We start from the raw sequence: 20443 nt of genomic DNA on the forward strand, positions 1-20443 counted from the left end.
AAATCTGAGCCCCTAGGGTTGAACCATTCCTTGGTAGAAACTTTGTTGAGTGTCTTAAGGTTTCTGTCAACTTTCTAATGCATAAATACGTATACTAGTCTTGCGGAATATGTTCATAGTGGGCCTACTTTCCCAGAATATCCATTAATTGTTATTAGTGGAGTTTCTGGGAAAATAAGCATTGAAATGAATTGTAAAGCTCTTTGAGAGTTGCCTTCTGGATGATGTGGATAAGGTTCTATAAGAGGCTGAGTTGCTGATATAGGTTCTGTTATTTCTTTTGGTTGCTCACTGGTGATTTCCATGTTTATTACATTCTGCTCTTTTGTGGAAACCACGTCCAGGTATTAAGCAAAATCATTGAAGGTTATTTCTTTAGTTTGTATAAACTTGTGGTTGTCGGCATCTCTGTAGAGGTTATTGATGGGCAACGTAGTAATATTGGGCAGCTGTAGAGCACACAATTCTAGTCTTCTGCTCTGCAGCTGCAGCTTTGGATGGTAGGGATTCCAAAGAGCTTGCAGTTTGATTGAAGGAACCATGCTCCCTTTCAAGTTGTATATAAATTTGAGTACAACCATCGCTTTCCTGCAGTATTATCAACAAATTCTAAGTCAGGTACGAACCTTTTGGTTACCTTGCCTTTTTTAAAGATGTCTCACTGCATTTTTGAATTTAGTTAACTCCTGCCTTACTCTCGTCTTTTCATTTTTTTATGTCCATATCTGTGTTGAATTGGTCTTTGTAATGACTTGTGCAATGATTACACACCTTCTGTGCAATCATTTTGTGAGTCACAATGATTGCACAGATTTATTTTGTAATACAGTTGCGCATAAAAGACTACTGTTATGAACTGGAGCAATGTCGCATTAAGGGCAAGTTAATACTATGGATAAAGGGATGGTTGAGTGGGAGAAAACAGAGTGGTTATCAATAGGCAATGCTCTTTATGGACTATTTTTATTATTGGAGTCCCTCGGAGGTCAGTGCTAGACCCATTGTGGTTTTCAATATTTATTAAAGATATTTATGAAGGTATATCAGGCTTAATGTTTGAGTTGATACAAAGGTTGGCAGGATGGTTAATGACAACAATCAAGGCAAGCTACTGCAACTAGATCTATAAAAATTAGGCCAATGGACTGTAAAATGGCATTTGAAGTTTAACATTGAGAAATGCAAGTACTGCATGTGGGTAGCAGTAATACCAGATTAACATACTGACGGAGTGGTACTACACTAAGTGTGGTGGAAAATTAAAAAGACCTGGAGATGGTAATTATTGTGCAATGAAATACGAAGTTTTCTGAGCAGTGCAGACAGGCAGCCAGGACAGCTCATCAGGTTTTGTCAATGATGTATAGGAACTTGGCTAGCAGGTATAAGGAGGTGATTATCCTTTTGTACAAGGCCATGGTTAGGCCTCATCTTGATTACTATATACAGACCTGGAGGCCTCATTTTAGGAAGGATGTAGATCTGCTGAATGGGTGCAGAGAAGGGCAATGAAATTGGTGAAGGGAACAAAAGGGTGCTCTTACCAAAAAAGGCTTCAGTTCTGCAAATTGCAGCATCTGAGTGAGGTGTGGATTGATTAAGCTTAATGTTATACAAGTTTCTAGCAACGACCGACTAACTGGTTAAAATAAATTTATTAAAATAAATAATATATACATAAAATACTAAAACAGTGATAAATTATAAAATAAAATAAAAGCATTAAAATACACAGAAGCTTTCGAGACGAAGTGCCTATTCATCAGCTAGTCAGTGAATGGTGTACTCCAGCATATATTGTTGGTTACAATAGCAAAAGTCAGCTGAGCATGATCATGTATCACGGGTCTGGGGTCAGTAGAACAGAATTATGTACACGCGATGATCACCAGCGCTCATCACACTGCATTACAGTACATTCCATAATAGGGTGCAAGAGCATTCCCCTTGGCGATTCATAGTACTATTATTGGTAGCTATCTGCAGTGCCTCATTGGTAGCTACTGTATTTCCCCATGTATAAGACGCACCTTAATTTTGGGGCCCGAAATTTGAAAAAAAATTGTATTACATAAAGTTATTGAACTCAAGTTTTATTCATCATAAAATTCATACAACTCCTCATCACTGTCAAAACTCCCATCCATTAGCTTGTCCTCATCTGTGTCTGATGACGAGTCACTGTCTTCATATATTGCCTCGTCCTCAGTTCCATCTATGGCATTTGAAATGCCACACTTCTTAAATGACTTGACAAAGATCTCAATTTGATATTATCCCAGGATCTTTTCACCCAGGTACAAATTTCTCCTGTAGTTGGTTTCTTCACTCTTCCTGCTGGTGTCAAATTGTCCCCAGAAGACTTCATCCATTGGTTCCATTCATCTCTCATAGCAGCTTTGAAGGGTTTGTTAATGCTGACATCAAGTGGTTGGAGCTGGGATGTCAAGCCTCCAATGACGGCAAGTTTTGTTTTTTGCTCTGCAGCAATCTTCTTTGTATTTTTTGCTATGTGTGCCCGAACTAATCAAGCACCAATAGGGCAGGTTTGCGTAAGAGCCCACCTGGTCTCCTGCTCCAAACTTTCTCAAACCAAATCTTCATCCAATCCTGATCCATCCAACCCTTGTCATGAACGTCCTCTAGGAATGTCTTCTTTTGGCATTGTTTTGCGTTTGAAAATCAGCATAGGAGGCAGCTTGGTTCCGTTGGCATGACAAGCTAGAACAACTGTATAATGGCTCATTTCACGTCCACTTATCTTCACAGTTACAGTTTTCATCCCCTTCTTATCAACAGTTCTGTTACTTGGGACATCAAATTGAAGGGGGACTTCGTCCATATTTGCAATCTGTCCCAACTCAAATGATGTGTCTTCCGACATTGAATGACAAAACGATGAAATTCAAGGACCTTCTGCTTATAGCTTTCGGGCATCTTAGTCCATTCCGTTTCATGAACCTGAAGCACCAATTGTGTCTTCCTTTGAAATCAGTAACTTCTTTTTCATCAGCAATTCTTCTTGCCTCTTGCTGAACCTCTTTGTGGACACAGGAATTCCAATTGCCCTTTGCTCCTCAATCCATATCTTCAATTCCCTCTCTAAATCAGGCCATTTTGCTGACTTGCCTCTAATGGCCTTCTTCTGTCGTGGCGTTTTCAATAGGGTTTCTTCTTCCTGTTGCCAGTCTCGGATTGTTTTCTCAGTTGGAGGAGGACCAAACTTACGTTCAGCAGCACAATTTCCATTCACTTTTGCAAACTGGATTACTTTTAACTTGAATTCAGCACTGTACGAAAATCTTTTCTGAGCCATTTCTGGGCAGAATGTGGCAAAATGTAACCTAATATACTGGTAACAAGTGCGAAACAATGAGCGCAAAAAAGGGGGAAATGCAAGTAAAAAAATCTACAACCACTGTATAAGACGCACCCAGTTTTTAGACCCCAAATTTTTCGAAAAAAGGTGCATCTTATACATGGGGAAATACGGTATGTGCAGACTGCGACACAATCAAAATTTTGAATGCTCCGCAGTCACTGAGCATTATTGGGTTGAGCAGCACAATCTTGATCCCCGATGGGATATTGAAATCATCGACTTTTCAATTGATTACCGCCATTGCTCATGGCATGAGACACTGCACACAGCTACCAATAATAGTACTATGAATTGCATGAGGGAAGTGCTCTTGCACCCTATTATGGAATGTTTGTATTGCAGTGCAATGAGCACTGGCGGTCATCATGTGTATGTAATTCTGTTCTACCGACACCAGATTCGTGATACATGATCATGCTCAGCTGACTTGTTGTTGTGACCAACAATATATACTGGAGTACACCATTCACTGACTAGCTGATGAAGAGGCACTTCGTCTCGAAAGCTTCTGTGTATTTTAACACTTTTATCATATTGTATTTTAACGCTTTTATTTTATTTTATAATTTTTTAAAATGTTTTGATCATACTTTATATTTTTATTGTGTTGCAACATAGCTTTCAGACCCTTATATGAACTGTCTATTAAAAAAATGACACTCTTCTGGAGTACAACTGATATCACATTTAAATTCTTCATATAAACCAAACCAATCAAATCAAAACAATAGACTTGGATTCGCAACAGTGTAGAAACTTGAAAATGTGTGCCCCTTGTATGTGGAAGACCCAGTAGAGTCCACTCTTTTAAGCAAGATATCAGGAATTCTGCATTGGATTTGGTTAGACCAAAGCCCCTCACTAAATCATCCAATTCGTGCTAATTAAGGAAATAGGGTGGTTGAACAGGCTTCTGAGATGTAATCCCAGTTATCCTGTTCACCAGATTCACCATCCAATTCTGAAGACAGAAATTCAGAATTGAATCCACCTCACCACACCTTATCTAGAAAAGTGGGGGGGGGGGATCAGGAATTGGCAGATCCTAATTGTGGAGCGCTGGAGTAATAGAGGATGGTATGGCAGGATGCACTACATTCTTTTAATCATCAGAATTTTGAACTTTGATATATCCACCCTACAAAAGTAGCAATTGTTATGATGGTTTGTGAGCTTTCTGTATCTATGCTGAGGTATAGAAAAAGGCATGCACTTATGATTACAACAAAACCATTCTTCTAATGTTGAAAAAACTATTCTTCTAATCATGATCATACATAGGCTTTTCCAAAAGAGTTATTTATGCATTGTTATGCAAAACCTGTTTTGGACCTATATAATATCCATAAGCACAGCAAAACGATTCTGATATATATATATATATATATATATATCATAATATTTGGTTTGCATTTATGTAATGCATAGAAATATCACAAAAACACAAAACCTTTAATTACCACCAAAATTTAACTCTAGAGAAAAACTGATGACTGTTGATTTAGCCCACAAAATGCATATAAGAAACAGTTAAACATAAACTTTTCTTTTATTATATAGTGTAATGACAGTTTTTTGTTAAAGATCACCATTTGTGTCCTGACTTGGATGCTGTGCTGGAATTTAAAAATATTAACAACTATAGTATTAATATTTATGAACAATAATACAGTAAACCGCACTAATTTTGATTCTTTAAATTTGATTGTCTTCTTTTTTTTTATAATGCTGAACTGAGATTTTTCCCAAATGAGAATTTTGTAGTACATTTCTGTGTTTTTTTTCAGAAAAGTTTCACAATCATTTCTAAAAGAGCAAAACTTGCACTGAAAAAGAAAACTAAATGTAGATGAAAACATTAAGGCATTGTTGTTGTTAGATAACACATCTGCACTTCCCTCCGAGGAACTTTTATGAAACTGTAGTGGACGTATAAAATTCCTTTTCTTGCCTCTCAACCAATGGACTAGGGTCCTATATACCCAGCTGTAAATGTTTGTTTATTGATAGAAATAGTTTAAGAATGTTTATTTATTTATTTTTTTAAGATTCTAACAGTAGGGTACAAGAGGAGAAAAGACAGTGGCCAATGTTAAAATATTTATAGCATGAAAAAAGTACTATTTTATTACTGGATTGCATGTTGGAATGAAGGAAACAGAGTACAGCAGTAAGTGCATGGAAAAAGCTGTTAAATGATAACTATGTTTCATTGATTAAGATACAATGAGAGATGAAGAGTGCTAAAATGTGTTGCACAAGAGTAGCAACAGTAGAAAAAGAATATTAATTTGAGAGATTCAGAAACAGGGCTAGAAGAGGATGAATTTGGTGAAGGAAGAAGAAATAGCAACAGCAATTCAAGAGGAAAATCTGAAAGTGAAGAAAAAGAAGAAGAAATGGTTAAGTAATACAAAGGCAGAAACTGCTCTCATTAATTTTGTTAATTTTCTTATGAGAAATTTGAAAATATTTTATGCTATGAAAGGAATAAAGAATGTTATGAGATACCAATAATACCACTTTAACTAAACAGAAAAATTTTGATTCTTGAAAAATATCTGTGTGTGGGAGTGTGTGTGTGTGGGGGGGGGGATTATAGACAAATTTATAAATTTGCCTGTATAATTAAAATTTCATTAAAATCATTACATTTAATTATTTACAGAATTTAAATTAAATTCTGTAATTAATTAAGTTAGTTGTTAATGTTAAACACAATAATTACAATTTATTATATAAAAGAAAACTTATTATTCATGCTCTGTTTGATTTTAACTTGTCTTTAATTTTTTTTTGAATATAAACATTTTCATAATTTTTTTCTTACCATTGTTCATCATGTTTATATCCTAATACCAGATAAATTAACTTAAGTTGTTTGATTTGCAAATAACTTTGCTTGTTTTTGTGAACTACAACTTGAAAATATTTATATTTTTATATTCCATAATTAAGGCTTTTCATGATTTAGATGATCCTTTTTCCTCTATTAGTCCAAATTTCTGAATAAAAAATTATTCATCATAAGCAAATATTTAACTGTGCTCATTGATGCTGATATAGTGGCACCCTGATTAATTACAAATACACTGAGATGTGCTTGTAAGTGGCAGGCTTAACATTTAAAAACATGTTTTCAGAAAGTGTAAAGTGCTAAATTCAAATAAACTCTTTTCGCCCAGAACACAGTGAAGCACGGTTGTTAAATTTGCTAATTTTCTTTGTGTTTGTGTGTATTCGTTTTTAGGAAAATAGTGTTCATAGCATTCTGAGCTTAATATGTCATAATGATATAGTTGTTTGCTTTGGTTCTTTTACACTCAGGTAGACATTTTCAAAGTATATTTCAGTTTGTAACAGTGAAACATTGAGAGTTTGTTGCAACCCACACATTTTCATTTTAATTAGCATAATGTTCAGAATCATGAGCAGTGTGGGTTTTCTATATGTATACGCTGGCATCCCAGAATCCTTGATCATGCTGCTGTCTTAAGGGAATCTGTTTAATGGTCATTTAAAAATTTTGCTTGGTTGAGTATTGGATTTTGAGATGGATGAACAGAAAGTATAGATTCTTCCATTCTCTATTCAGATACACATAAGTTCAGTACATCCCCTTTATAAATAAAATGGACATTATAGCTGTGAAACCTTTTGCCAAATTTACATTGGGTATTATAAGTTATTTCAACATCTTGAAGTTAATAGCTTGGTAAATCTTTGTTCCCTCAACAAAAAGAAATCCAGAAAATGATTTCAACCTATGATGGAATAGAAAGCTTGCTTAGATTGATCTTTCTTAACTGTGCAGACATGCCTTGATTAAATTGGTTGGCATTAAACAACTTCGAGTGGATGGGTATAGTATTAGTAGTCACAATGATGCAAGATAGCAAGTTTATACAGAATCAGCTAAACAAAAAAAAAATTAAACTTCCAATATCACCTGTCCATCTCCTCTAATAGTTTTAGTTATTCCTTGAATTTGTTCAAACTACCCACTTCTGCAACACCAGATGGAAGTTTGTTTGCTGCACATTGATCCTACAATCATTTTTCCTCAATTTTAATTTATGCCCTCTTGAGCCTAGTCTGAGCAAAAAAGGATTCCATCAATATTGAGCTTACTCAATCTATTTAAAGCTTTAAACACCTCAATCAGATCTCCTTGCAGGTGCCTAGTCTCCAGGTGCCACAGTTTGCAGAACTGAACACATCCACATCCTTCTTAAAACGAAGCTTCCATACCTATATTCAGTACTCAAGATGTGGCCTAACCATTGCCTTACAATGGGATAATCACTCCTTTATTCCTGCATATCATCAGTAAAATTCCTGTATATCATCAGTAAAATCCCCATGAGCTGTCTTTTTCATTTTTTGCTACACTGAGTGTGGTACCACACAGTTTGTACCTTACTTTGAGATTAACAGTTTGTACCTTACTTTGAGATTACTGCGACCCACATACCGTACTTTCTATATGGGTCACAGTAATCCTTGCATTTATTAATGCTAAATTTCAGTTGCCACTTTTGCTGCCCATCTGCCTAATTTTTCTAGATCTTGTTGCATTAGCATACCCTAATTACTGTCATTAACTATCCTCCAACTTTTCTGTCATCTACAAACTTAGATGTCAAATCTGATATACCATCTGCAATATTATTAATAAATATAGAAAACAGCAACGGACCCAGCAGTGAACTCTGTGCAGCTAATACTAATAACCTTAGTCCACGAAGTAACAATCTACTAATAACATTAGTCCACGAAAAGCAGTGCCCATTACTAAGTGCTTTCTGTCTTCTTCCACTTGACCATTCCTTTATCAATAGTATCACCTTTCCCTAATGCCACACTGCTCCAATTTGTATAGTAGTCTTTTATGCGCAACTGTGTAAAAACTTTTCTAAAATCCAATTATACGATGTTTGTTGCCTCTGGTTCTTCTGTTACTGTATCATGACATGATATCCAATCAGATTAGCCAGACAAGATTTCCTTTTAATAAATTCATGCTGTGACTGCAGTATAACTGGATTTCTGTCTAGATGGTCCTAAATTACTTCTTTAATCAGTGACTCCATTATTTTCCCTGGGATGGGAAAACTATCCTGGGTAATCAGATCTGAACCAGCCATAGACCAAAAGTGAGGATTCCAAATAAAGCATGACAAGAAATATTAGGGTAGATATTCGCACAATTTCCACCTTTAAAACAGAAAAAAAATTACAGATGCGTAATTATGGAATATATGAGGCGAGCGGTGGTTGTGGAATCTTGTAATTGATCGTTACTTCGGAAAAGTAATTATAAACACTTAATGGAATATCACTCACTTACCATATATTTCTTTATTCCTTTAGATTTATTTTCAAATTCATAAGATTTCATTGGATTCCACCTGGTTGATACCATATTCCAAACAAATTAAGCATACTGTTTTGTGGATCTCATTCTGTTTTTGTTGTGTGTTTCCACATTATGGTGACTGTGGTATTGATTTTTATGCTCTTGATTATTTGATACAAAGAAGTTCAAGTTGTATTAACATGTGAAATAAGTTTCTCCAGTTGTTACATATTTGAACACTGACTTCAGTAAGCTCTACTTTAAGAAATGCAAATAGGTGTATCTGGTTCTACTTTCTTTTACAGGTGGCAGTAGTAAAACAGAAAAATACAGGAAAGGTATATGCAATGAAGATCCTGAACAAGTGGGAGATGTTGAAGAGAGCAGAGGCATGTATTTTATGTTAATATTATGTGCTATTTTGAACAAGTGGAATGATTTTGTTGTAATAAAAAACTGAGTAATAAATCCTGTATACTCTTTTCCTCTGAGGTTTTTACTATAAAATCCAGTAGCATTCATAGACCTAGAGAAGGGGCATTGGATTTCACTATAATATTAAAAAGTCCATTATATCTACTTTTCTTATATCTGGGCTGTAATGGCATAACAGAAATCTTTCTAGCTGATTGGTTTTACAACTGTCTTGCAGTGTACTTAGACCATTTTTTTCTCTACTTCTCTCTCTCTCTCTCTCTCTCTCTCTCTCTCTCTCTCTCTCTCTCTCTCTCTCATCATCTATTCAAAAATGATGGAAACCATCTACCATTTTTGAATTGATGATGACATTTCTCCTAACTTTTTTCGTCAGTTGAATTGGAATGTCTTTATAATAGAACTGGTTTATCATTTGTCCACTCTGCAATGACCCAGGTTCATGATGAAGAGTACACTGAATGTTCAAAAAAAAAAGCAAAAAAAAAAAAAAGCATCATTATTTTAAAATGTGATTGAACCTTTCATGATTTTTTTTTTTTTTTTTTTTGATAATGTGAGTTTAACTTCTATTGGGACAGCTGGAATTTTGTTTTGGGGTCCTAGCCATATACTATATCCCAGCCATTGTTCCTTCTCACAGTGGCAGAGCAGGCAGTGTGGTACTTTTGCTACTGAGTCTATTTCTGTCTTTTCATCTCTTTACACAGTTCTTAGTGGTAAACCTTTTGAATATCATTCAACAGTCTTGGAAAAAAAATTTTGCAAACACTGGACAGATGCCAAGTCAGAAACCTTGGCATTGTTCGGGGGAAAAAAAAAAGTTATGATAATGTAACGAATAAAGTATATCATATCAAATTTGTCAATTTTTGTAGTTAGTTATGTATGTATTAATATATAAAACATTTGAAAAACATAAAAACAAACAAAATAGTTTGTTAATTCTTTCATGATTTAAAAGAACTTCTATCATTAAAATGCTTGGCTGTTTTGACATTGATGTAGTAGGCTGTATTCATTGTCTTGCCCCTTTCTCTGTTTCCACCTTGTTGTAAGAATGGCTTCTGGTATCTTCTGTTTGTTAGCACAAACTCATTTAGATTTTTCCTTTTATTAGTTTCTGAGTAACTTTCTCTTGAACTCACTGAAGAATAACCTGGTTGGATAAGGTTGCACTCATCTGTGGTTTCTTATCAGTATCCACCTACTCAATGCATTTCAGCTCAATCATCTTCATTATTCATCCAACTTGGAATCCTTCTCATGGAGTATTTTTTTAATGGTATATACACATTCAAGGCTTCTGTGATTAATGTTTTAAAGGTATGCCATAATTCAGTTGTATTCGCTCTCTGTGAGATATCTACCCAGTCAATAGAGGACATGTAGTACCTTAAGCCATCATAATTTCCTTTCCTGAAATTATAACACATTCCTTTGCCTTTAACTACTGCTATCTCTCTTCACCATCCAGCGTAAAACTCCATGATAGAACTCCATACTAATGATATTAAGAGTAGGAGACTGGCGGAATTACTTAACAAGTACAGGTCACTGTTGAAAAAAAGCCGTGAATTAGGGTTCAATTTGAAAGTGTCTGCAATTCTGCCCAGACACGATAGGAGGGAGCATATGATGAGAGCCCTGTCGATCAATTCAGCCCTGGAAAGATTCTGCAAGGCTCAAGGAGCACAATTTTTCTCAGCCTGGTCTGTGCTTGTTGACAGGAGAGACTGCTTCTACAGGGATGGGATACACTTAAATAGAAAGGGTGCAAGAATGTTTGCTGATGCTATCGAGGCAATGTTAGGTGGGTTGGAAAACTGCTAGATTGGGGGGATACAAGGACTAATAGATTAACAGTAGCCACTGGCAGAGGTGAAAGTGATTCTTGCACTGCTTCTATTGGAATGAGCAGCAGCTTGGAAAATAAGATGCAGGATATTTCAGAGACTGTTGGGAGTCATTGGGGTACAAGTAAACACATGGGTTGTGTTAGGGTAGCTAAGAAAAAGAACAGGTGCATGTATACTTGCGTGTACACCAATGCTAGGAGTTTAGTAATGAATTTGAGGTATTGCTCAAAGCATCAAAGGCGGATATTGTTGGGATATCAGAGACATGGTGTCACACAGATATAAGTAATGCAGAACTGGAATTTGGGGAGTACAACGTCTACAGAAAGGATAGACAGGATAGGAAGGGAGAGGGGTTATGCTATTAGTTAAGAAACACATAAAATCCAAGGAAGTGAAGCCAGTCGACATCGCTGGACAGTTCAGTGTCGAGTCAGTTTGGTGTGACATAAGCATTGGGAGATCAAAATTGAGAGTAGGAGTGTGCTATAGGCCTAATGACTCTGATGAGTATAATAAGAAACTGTATAGAGTGGGCCAGTAAATCAGAGAGTCTTATAATGGGGGATTTTAATTTCCCAGATATTGACTGGAATTTGTGGGTAGGTCACTCACACACTAGCAAGGCTTTTTTGGATTTATTGGATGATTGTTTTCTAAATCAGCATGTTCGGGAGGCAACTAGAGGGAGCAATACTCTTGATTTGATTATCAGTAGTGATTCTTCATGCATTAAGAACCTGCAGATACAGGAACCACTAGGCGGCAGTGATCACAGTTTGCTGAAGTGGGATTTACTCAAGGAGGTAACTACCATCAGGGGTAAAGGGAAGGGTTATTGCTTTCATAACGGCGACTACGATGGTCTGAGACAGTATTTAAATTCTATACAGTGGGACCAACTGATGATGATGTTACCAACAGCAAACTCAAAATGGGAAGCATTCAAAGAACTTATCTTGGAAGCTACTAAGCTTTACATACCAACTAAGAAATATTGTTCAAGGTTCAGGCCTAAATGGATGTCAGATGAACTAATGAGACATATGGCAGAGAAGAAAAATGCATGGGATACATATAAATTAACATGTGACACAGAAGCCTATGATAGATATAAGTTGATCTGTAACCAAGTTACAAAGGAGGTTAGGCAGGCGAAGGCAGATTACGAGAAATCCTTGGCAAGGGATGCAAAGAAAAACAGCAAGGAGTTCTTTACTTATGTAAACTCTAGAAGGAAGGGGATGAATCAGATTGGTCCACTTGATATCGATGGTTCAACTGTTCATGATCCTGCTCAGGTAGCTAACAAACTAAATCAATATTTTGCATCTACATTCACACATGAGGAGGTATTCAGGAAGGGGAATGCCATAGATGAAGTAAACACTGGCAATGAGCTAGATGATCTTGTAATAATTGAGAGTAAAGTGGAGGAGAAATTGATGAAGATAAACACAAGAAAGGCACCTGGGGTGGATGGGATCTATCCAGTTATATTAAAGGAGGCAGCAAAGGAAGTAAGCAATCCGTTAGCCATAATTATGAGAGCTTCCTTGTGACACAGAAGCCTATGATAGATATAAGTTGATCTGTAACCAAGTTACAAAGGAGGTTAGGCAGGCGAAGGCAGATTACGAGAAATCCTTGGCAAGGGATGCAAAGAAAAACAGCAAGGAGTTCTTTACTTATGTAAACTCTAGAAGGAAGGGGATGAATCAGATTGGTCCACTTGATATCGATGGTTCAACTGTTCATGATCCTGCTCAGGTAGCTAACAAACTAAATCAATATTTTGCATCTACATTCACACATGAGGAGGTATTCAGGAAGGGGAATGCCATAGATGAAGTAAACACTGGCAATGAGCTAGATGATCTTGTAATAATTGAGAGTAAAGTGGAGGAGAAATTGATGAAGATAAACACAAGAAAGGCACCTGGGGTGGATGGGATCTATCCAGTTATATTAAAGGAGGCAGCAAAGGAAGTAAGCAATCCGTTAGCCATAATTATGAGAGCTTCCTTGGACTCAGGGGAGGTACCCACAGACTGGAGATGTGCAAATGTAACCCCAATTCACAAAGGAGGATCAAAGGCTGACACAAGTAATTATAGACCTGTGAGTTTAACTTCTGTTCCAGGAAAATTAATGGAAGCAGTGGTTAAAGAAGCACTGCAGGATCATCTTGACAAGAATTCAGTTATAGCTCAGACACAGCATGGTTTTGTTAAGGGAAGGTCTTGCTTGACCAATTTGATTGGATACTATATTGTAGTCACAAAAGAATTGGATGCAGGGAATAACTTTGATATTATATATTTGGATCTTAGAAAGGCTTTTGATACTGTTGCACATGGAAGACTGCTGCACAAATTGGAGCAGTGTGGCATTGGTGTCACATTGTTGCTATGGATAAAGGGATGGTTGAGTGGCAGAATACACAGAGTGGTAATTAATGGACACTGCTCACTGTGGACTAATGTTATTAGTGGAATCCCTCAGGGTTCAGTGTTGGGTCCATGGTTATTTTCTGTATTTATAAATAATATTGATGATGGTATATCAAGCTTAATGTCCAAGTTTGCAGACGATACAAAGGTTGGCAGGGTTGTTAAGGATGCTACTGATGCTATGCTGATGCAACAGGATCTGGAAAGGTTGAGCAGATGGGCTGAGAGGTGGCAAATGAAGTTTAACATTGACAAATGTAAAGTACTACATATGGGAAACAGCAACCCCAGAGCAACGTATCAACTCTGTGGTACTACACTGACAGTGGTAGAGAATGAAAAGGACCTGGGGGTAATTATGCAGGTAGATATGAAGTTTTCTGAGCAGTGCAGACGGGCTGCAAGAGTAGCTCATGGTGTCTTATCAATGATATACAGGAATTTTTCTAGCAGGGATAGGGAGGTGATTATTCCCTTGTATAAGGCAATGGTCAGGCCACACCTTGAGTACTGTATACAGGTCTGGAGGCCTCATTTCAAGAAGGATGTAGAACTGCTGGAATGAGTACAGAGAATGGCAACAAGGTTAGTGAACGGAATGAAGGGTTGCTCTTACGAAGAAAGGCTTAAGTTTTGCAAATTACAGTGTCTGGAGACTAGGCACCAGCAAGGTGATCTAATAGAGGTGTATAAAGCCTTGAATGGTTTGAGCATGCTCAATGCTGATGGGATACTGCCTCTTGCTCAGAATAATCACCTGAGAGGGCATAAATTCAAATTGAGGAAAGACAGATGTAGGATAGATGTGTGGAAATTTGCCTTTAGCCAGCAGGTGGTTGGTTGTTGGAACAGACTTCCATCCCTTGTTGTGGAAGTTGATAGCCTAAATTAGTTTAAGGCTCAGCTGGACAGGTATTTCGAACGAATGGAGGGGTGAAGTGGAAGGGTTTTTTTTTTTTTTTTTGGCTGATGCTGCATAAGCTTGCATTCTTGCATCATATGCCTCTACGAATGCTAATGCTAATGATCACTTCCTGCTACTGGTTCCTGTACTTGTTTGTTTGTTATTTGGTTTTTAGGAGTATTAGCAACTAAGGCCATATTGCTCCGGGATATGCGGTGGTCATTCCCTGACCTTTCCGCATATTTGGTGGTGACGGGCTCGAACCCTGGTCTAATCAAGAAGCGTGTGCTACGCACTGCTGCTCCTTCCCACCTGTACTGTCAGCACTATTATATCATCCGGTTCATGGGTAATGATCAGGTGTAGAATATTCTTTTCCCTAGTAATTTCCGTGACATGTTAATACAAATAACAATCATCTAGTTGATTAAAAAAATTTTTTGTCTCGCCTGTAGAGTTTCCTTCCCGTTTGCTCCAATCAATTAGAGGTAAATTAAAATCACCAGCATAATAAGACATTGGCGAAGGTAAAGAAAGCATGCACAAGAAGCACGCAAAAGTTTCAATGAAATTTACTGGTAAAAGTATTTTGCCATAATGACATTTGTATTGTTGCTCGCTCGGTAAACAGAGTGAGCAACAATACAGGTGTGTGTTATATCACTCAGGAGTAGAAATTGAATCCCATGGGAGTTTGAAACCCTCCTGAAGTGGAGGGGGTAACCTGACTCTTTTTTTCTTTAGAATCACTGGTGGACTAGTGGATAAATTGTTTATTAAGAAAAAAAAAAAGGCAAAGGAAGCCCACACGAAAAGCATGGCAATTTTCAAAAAAGTTTACTGGTGAAACTACATTACAAATATTTTTTTCAACGCCAGAACTTCCAATATGACTCTGTTTGTGATTCAATTAGTTAATTTGATTAGTGATTCTAAAGAAAAAAGGTCAGGTTACGCCCCTCCACTTTGGGAGGGTTTCAAGCTCCCATGGGATTCAACTTCTACTTCAGACCGATAACACCCACCGTCTGTTTACCGAGCGAGCAACAATACAAATGCCGTTACAGCAAAGCACTTTTACTGGTAAATTTAATCGAACTTTTGCATGCTTCTCATGCAGGTTTTCTTTACCTTACCTAAGATATTCACACTTACTTACCCATTCCATTTGCATGTAGAGGTTCTCATCATAAACTTCACAATCACTTGGCCTTTAAATTACTCCCACTCTTATTATACCTTTGCTCCCAACTATCTCACACCATACAGATTCTATACAAGCATGCAAAACGTCTGAATCCGGGAAAGCTTTTGTCATTCTCAGGATGCTTTTGATAAGAAGCATGACCCCATCACCCCTTCTATCTGTCCTATTCTTCCTAAATACATTGCATATTCCATACTGAAACTCATCATACCCCATTTCCAAAAATGTGGTGGTGGCACCACATTTCCATAAGCCCTATTATGGCAGCGTTACTTATCCTAACCAGCAGTTTGAATTCACTCATCTTATTAATGACACCTGACATTACTGTATAAACATTTAAGACAGTTTTCTTTTATAGTTAACTACCCTGAGGCCTCCGCAGTCAGGAGCGGGAGTGCAGTAGCACACACATTCTTTGAGAAGACTGGGGTTCGAGCTCCGACTGCTAAATATGGCCAGTCTGCCAACCCGCATTGGACGAGCGTGACAGATTATGATCCATTTCCCTCAACATGAATTGAGTAGGCTTCCATCCTGCAGTGGATTGATAATGGCTGCAGTTTATCTTTTTTTTTTTTTTTTTTTTTACCCTGACACACCCGTTGAAGTTATTTAAGCTTGCCACCCATATGCAGTATTGCAGTAGTTTGCATTTGTCAATGTTAAACTTCAGTTGCCACTTCTCAGCCTGTATGCCTGAATTTTCTAGATCCTGTTGCAGTAGCATACTGTCATTATTATCATTAACAACCCTACCACCTTTGTATCATCTGCAAACTTGGACATTAAATCTGTGCCTTCATCAGTATCATTGATAAATATAAAAAACAACAATGGGCCCAACACCAAACCCTGGAGGAATCCACCAATAACATTAGTCCATGAAGGGCAGTGACTATTGATCACCACCCCTGCCTTTTCCCACTCAACCATCCCTTTTTCCATAGCAGCAACTTGACCTTAATGCTACATTGCCCCAATTTGTACAGCAGTCTTCCTGTGCAATGGTATCAAAAGCTTTCGTGAAATCTAAGTATATGATATCAAAATTATTTTTTGTATCCACTTCTTTTTTGTATCCACTTCACATTGTGGTATCCAATCAAATTGGTCAGACAAGATTTTCCCTTAACAAACCCATGCTGTGTTTGGAGTATAACTGTGTTGTCTAGATGACTCTGCATTACTTCTTTTACCAGTGATCCTTTATTTTCCCTGGAACAGAAGTTAAACTAACAGGTCTGTAATTATGCATGTCACCCATTGATCCTTCCCCTTGTGAATTGGGGATACATTTGCGCATCTCCAGTCAGCATGGACTTCCTCTGAATCCAAGGACGCTCTCATAATTATGGCCGAGGGTTTGCTTACTTCCTTTGCTGCCTTACTTAATATAACTGGATAGATCACAGGCACCTTTCGTATGTTTAGCTTCAACTATTTCTCTTCCACTTTCCTCTCAGTTGTTAAAAAACCATTTAGCTCTCTGTTAGAATTTATCAAACTCTAACAGAGAATTCCTCTTGTGTGAATGTTGATGCAAAATACTCATTCAGTTTGTCAGCAACCCAAGCAGGATCATTAACAGTCAAACCATTGATATCATGTGGATCAATTTGATTCATCCCTTTCCTTCTAGCATTTACATAAGTAAAGAAGTCTGCTGTTTTTCTTTGCGTCCTTTGCCGAAGATTTCTTATAATATGCCTTCACTTGCCTAACCTTCTTTGTGACTTAATTAGAGACTAGCTTATATCTACCATAGGCTTCTGTGTTGCCTGATAATTTATATGCATTGCATGCATTTTTCTTCTCTGCCACAAGTCTCATTAGTTCAGTGTTTCTCAACCTTTTTGTTGCCTGGTCACACTTTTAAAGATGCTAAAATTTTGCTCAAAACTACACAAATGGGAAGTTATTTCTGTTGAGTATGTTTAATATTACACTTATTATTTGTTTCTAATGCTTTTAATATCTCTCTTTTGAACATATGTGAATTACATGAATTTAAAAGAAATTTTTTGAATGTACATGCAATTTAAAAGAAAATTATAACATTTTAATCAGTGACATGGTTCGATTTGATGGGAGGCAGACAATTTTTTTTAATATGAGGATTTATTGTGGATTGGCTTAATCTCAGCTTAACTTCTACTGACTTTAGTTTCTCTTTCTCTTTTTTTTTTTTTTTTTTTGTTTAATCTCTTTTAAAGCAGAAAACTTGTTTCACACAAGTAGGAAGTGGAAAACGGGAATAAAATTCTAATCATGGAAGGTGCTCGAATTGGCCCGGTGTTAAAAAACAAATTTTTTTTGTTTGAATTAATTTTTATTATAAAACTTGAATTTATTATTATTATTTTTTAATTTGCATTTTCCGCAGTACACTTGAAGTATACTTGCTGCGTACTATTGTTCCATGGCACACAGGTTGGGTGGGTGCATAAGTACATGTGCATTAGCTCATCTGACATCCATTTAGGCCTATACCTTGAACAGTATTTCTTAGTTGGTATGAAAAGCCTAGTAGCTTCCAAGATGCTGTATAAGCTTGCTTTCTTGCATTGTATGCCTATGCTAATGATTAATTCCTTGAATGCTTTCCATTTAGAATTTGCTGTTAGTAACATTATCAGTTAGTTCCACTGTATAGAATTTAAAAACTCTCTGAGACCATTGTAGTCGACTTTTCGAAAGAAAAAACCTTTCTGTTTATCCCTGATGGCAGTTACAACTTTAAGTAAATTCCAGATCAATACACTGTGATCATTGCCACCTAGTGGTAATTTTATCTGCGGATTCTTAACGCATGAATAATCACTGCTGATAATCAGATCAAGAGTATTTCTCCCTCTAACATGCTGCTGTAGAAAACAGTCCAATAAATCCTCAAAAGTCTTGCTAGTCTGAGAGACCTGCCCACAAGTTCTGGTCAATATCTGGAAATTTATAATCCCCTATTGCAAGACATTCTGATATACTGGCCTACTCTATTTCTCTGTACAGTTGTTTCTTGGGCTCATCAGAGTCAGGTCTATACAGCATCACTAGGCCTGACATAAACACCAGGAAAGCAAAAATGATAGTAGGAGTGTGTCACACCAAACTGACTCAACATTGCACTGTCCACCCATGTCAACTGGTTGCACTGTCTTAGATTTTATGTGTTTCTTAACTAAGATCATAACCCCCTCCACTGTCTGTCCTATCTGTATACATTGTACTGCCCATATTTTAATTCTGCATCCCTTATATCCAAGTGATACCACATCTCTGATATCCCAACAATGTCTGCATTTGATGTCTCGGCCAGCACTTCAAATTCATCAAATTTATTTACTGTGCTCCTAGCATTGGTATACATGCACCTGTTCTTACTTGTAGTTATCTCAACACAGCTCATGTATATACTTGTTTGCTGATGACTCAGAGCCATCCTTGAAATCTCCAACACCTTGCTTTTAAGGCTGCTGCTCATTCCAGTGGTAGCATTTCAAGATTCACTTTCACCTCTGCTTGCAGCTATTGCTATTTTATTAGTCTGTGTTTATCCCCCCCAAACTATCTGTATTACTGAAGGGCATGCTTTCACCAATCAGACCACCACAGATAAAGATCCATGGCGCAAGCCCAAATGAAATACCTTGGAGTAGTCATCGACAAAAATCTAACTTTTCTACCTCATCTTGTCAACCTATGCAAGAGGATCACAAACTACACTGCTCTAGTGGCCAGGGTAACCCGGTGGGATTGGGGCCTCAAAAAGCTCAACCTGGCGCTCTTCTATAAGGCAGTTTTAAGGAATTTGCCAAGCTTGTTACTAGCCACCATAGCCGAGTGGTCAGGCTTGTGGGTACATAAGTACATGTGCCTTGAGTGACTGCTAAATACGGTGCTGTTTGTTGTATTTTTTCCATCTTGTGAACTACTCTGACCATTTGGTCATCCCAGAGTATAAACAAAAAATTTATTTTTTAAAATATTATATAATTTGTTTAGTAACCAGTTCGGTAACTTTCTTAAAATAATAAAATTTGAATTTTAAAAAAAAATTATTTTTTTGAGGAAAGTGATCACTTTTATATATCATAAAAAGCTGTTCAACACGTAAAATGTTACGAAAACTAAAATACCCAATTTTGATTAATTTTGTGCTGCTGAACAAGAAAATCACATTAAAATTTCTCAATTGGCTCTTGTGTTTGAATCACAGTTGGGGTCTCATATTAGCGAGTTACTCTACATCATCAACTACAGCTCTTGGCAAAATGCATGGCAACACTGCAGTTTCAGTACCACCACACTCTTATCACATGATCAACAACTGTCACTTCGCTTTGCATCATGTGATAAATTGTCATCTCAAATACGTCTTCAACTCTGTTGCAGTAATCCTCAAATACAGCTATGTACTGCTGGGTGATTTATTGTCAGTTAATGGTTGTTCTCAGTGAGTTCTCAGATACAAATACAGTATAAAAAGTAGAATCTACCAGAGGTAGATCCTACTTTTTATACAATATTTGTCTCGTGTAAGATTAATATGCCCCATAATTGTTTGAATAGTCAGGATGACTTCTGTTACATATGTGGAGTCACGTTAGCTTCAAGAAAGCATCCCTTAACTCGAGCCATAAAAAAGGCCTACTTCTTGTACTTTGAGTGTAAAGTAGGTGACCAGGACAATAACTGGGCTCCACACATATGCTGCACTACCTGTTCATGTGTGGGTGAATTGAAAGTCAATTTTTATGCCTTTCGCAGTGCCCATGATATGGAGGGAGCCAACAAATCACGTGACAGACTGCTACTTCTGTTTGGGCCTCTTTTTAGAAAAGGGA

The 20443-nt window shown here is 37.1% G+C and overlaps 1 protein-coding gene across 1 annotated transcript in view; it reads left to right on the forward strand.

Annotated features, from left to right (window-relative positions):
• The window catches only part of LOC150088463 (serine/threonine-protein kinase Genghis Khan-like), a 905682-nt gene that overhangs the window by 147246 nt on the left and 737993 nt on the right, over window positions 1-20443 (forward strand). The window contains exon 3 of the mRNA XM_090370169.1: window positions 9047-9130. Coding sequence (XP_090226295.1) covers window positions 9047-9130 — 84 coding nt within the window. The remainder of the gene's footprint in view (window positions 1-9046; window positions 9131-20443) is intronic.

This window comes from Mastigoproctus giganteus, chromosome 3, assembly GCF_048544385.1.
Source record: "Mastigoproctus giganteus isolate SK-2022 chromosome 3, ASM4854438v1, whole genome shotgun sequence".
Lineage (NCBI taxonomy): Eukaryota > Metazoa > Arthropoda > Arachnida > Uropygi > Thelyphonidae > Mastigoproctus > Mastigoproctus giganteus.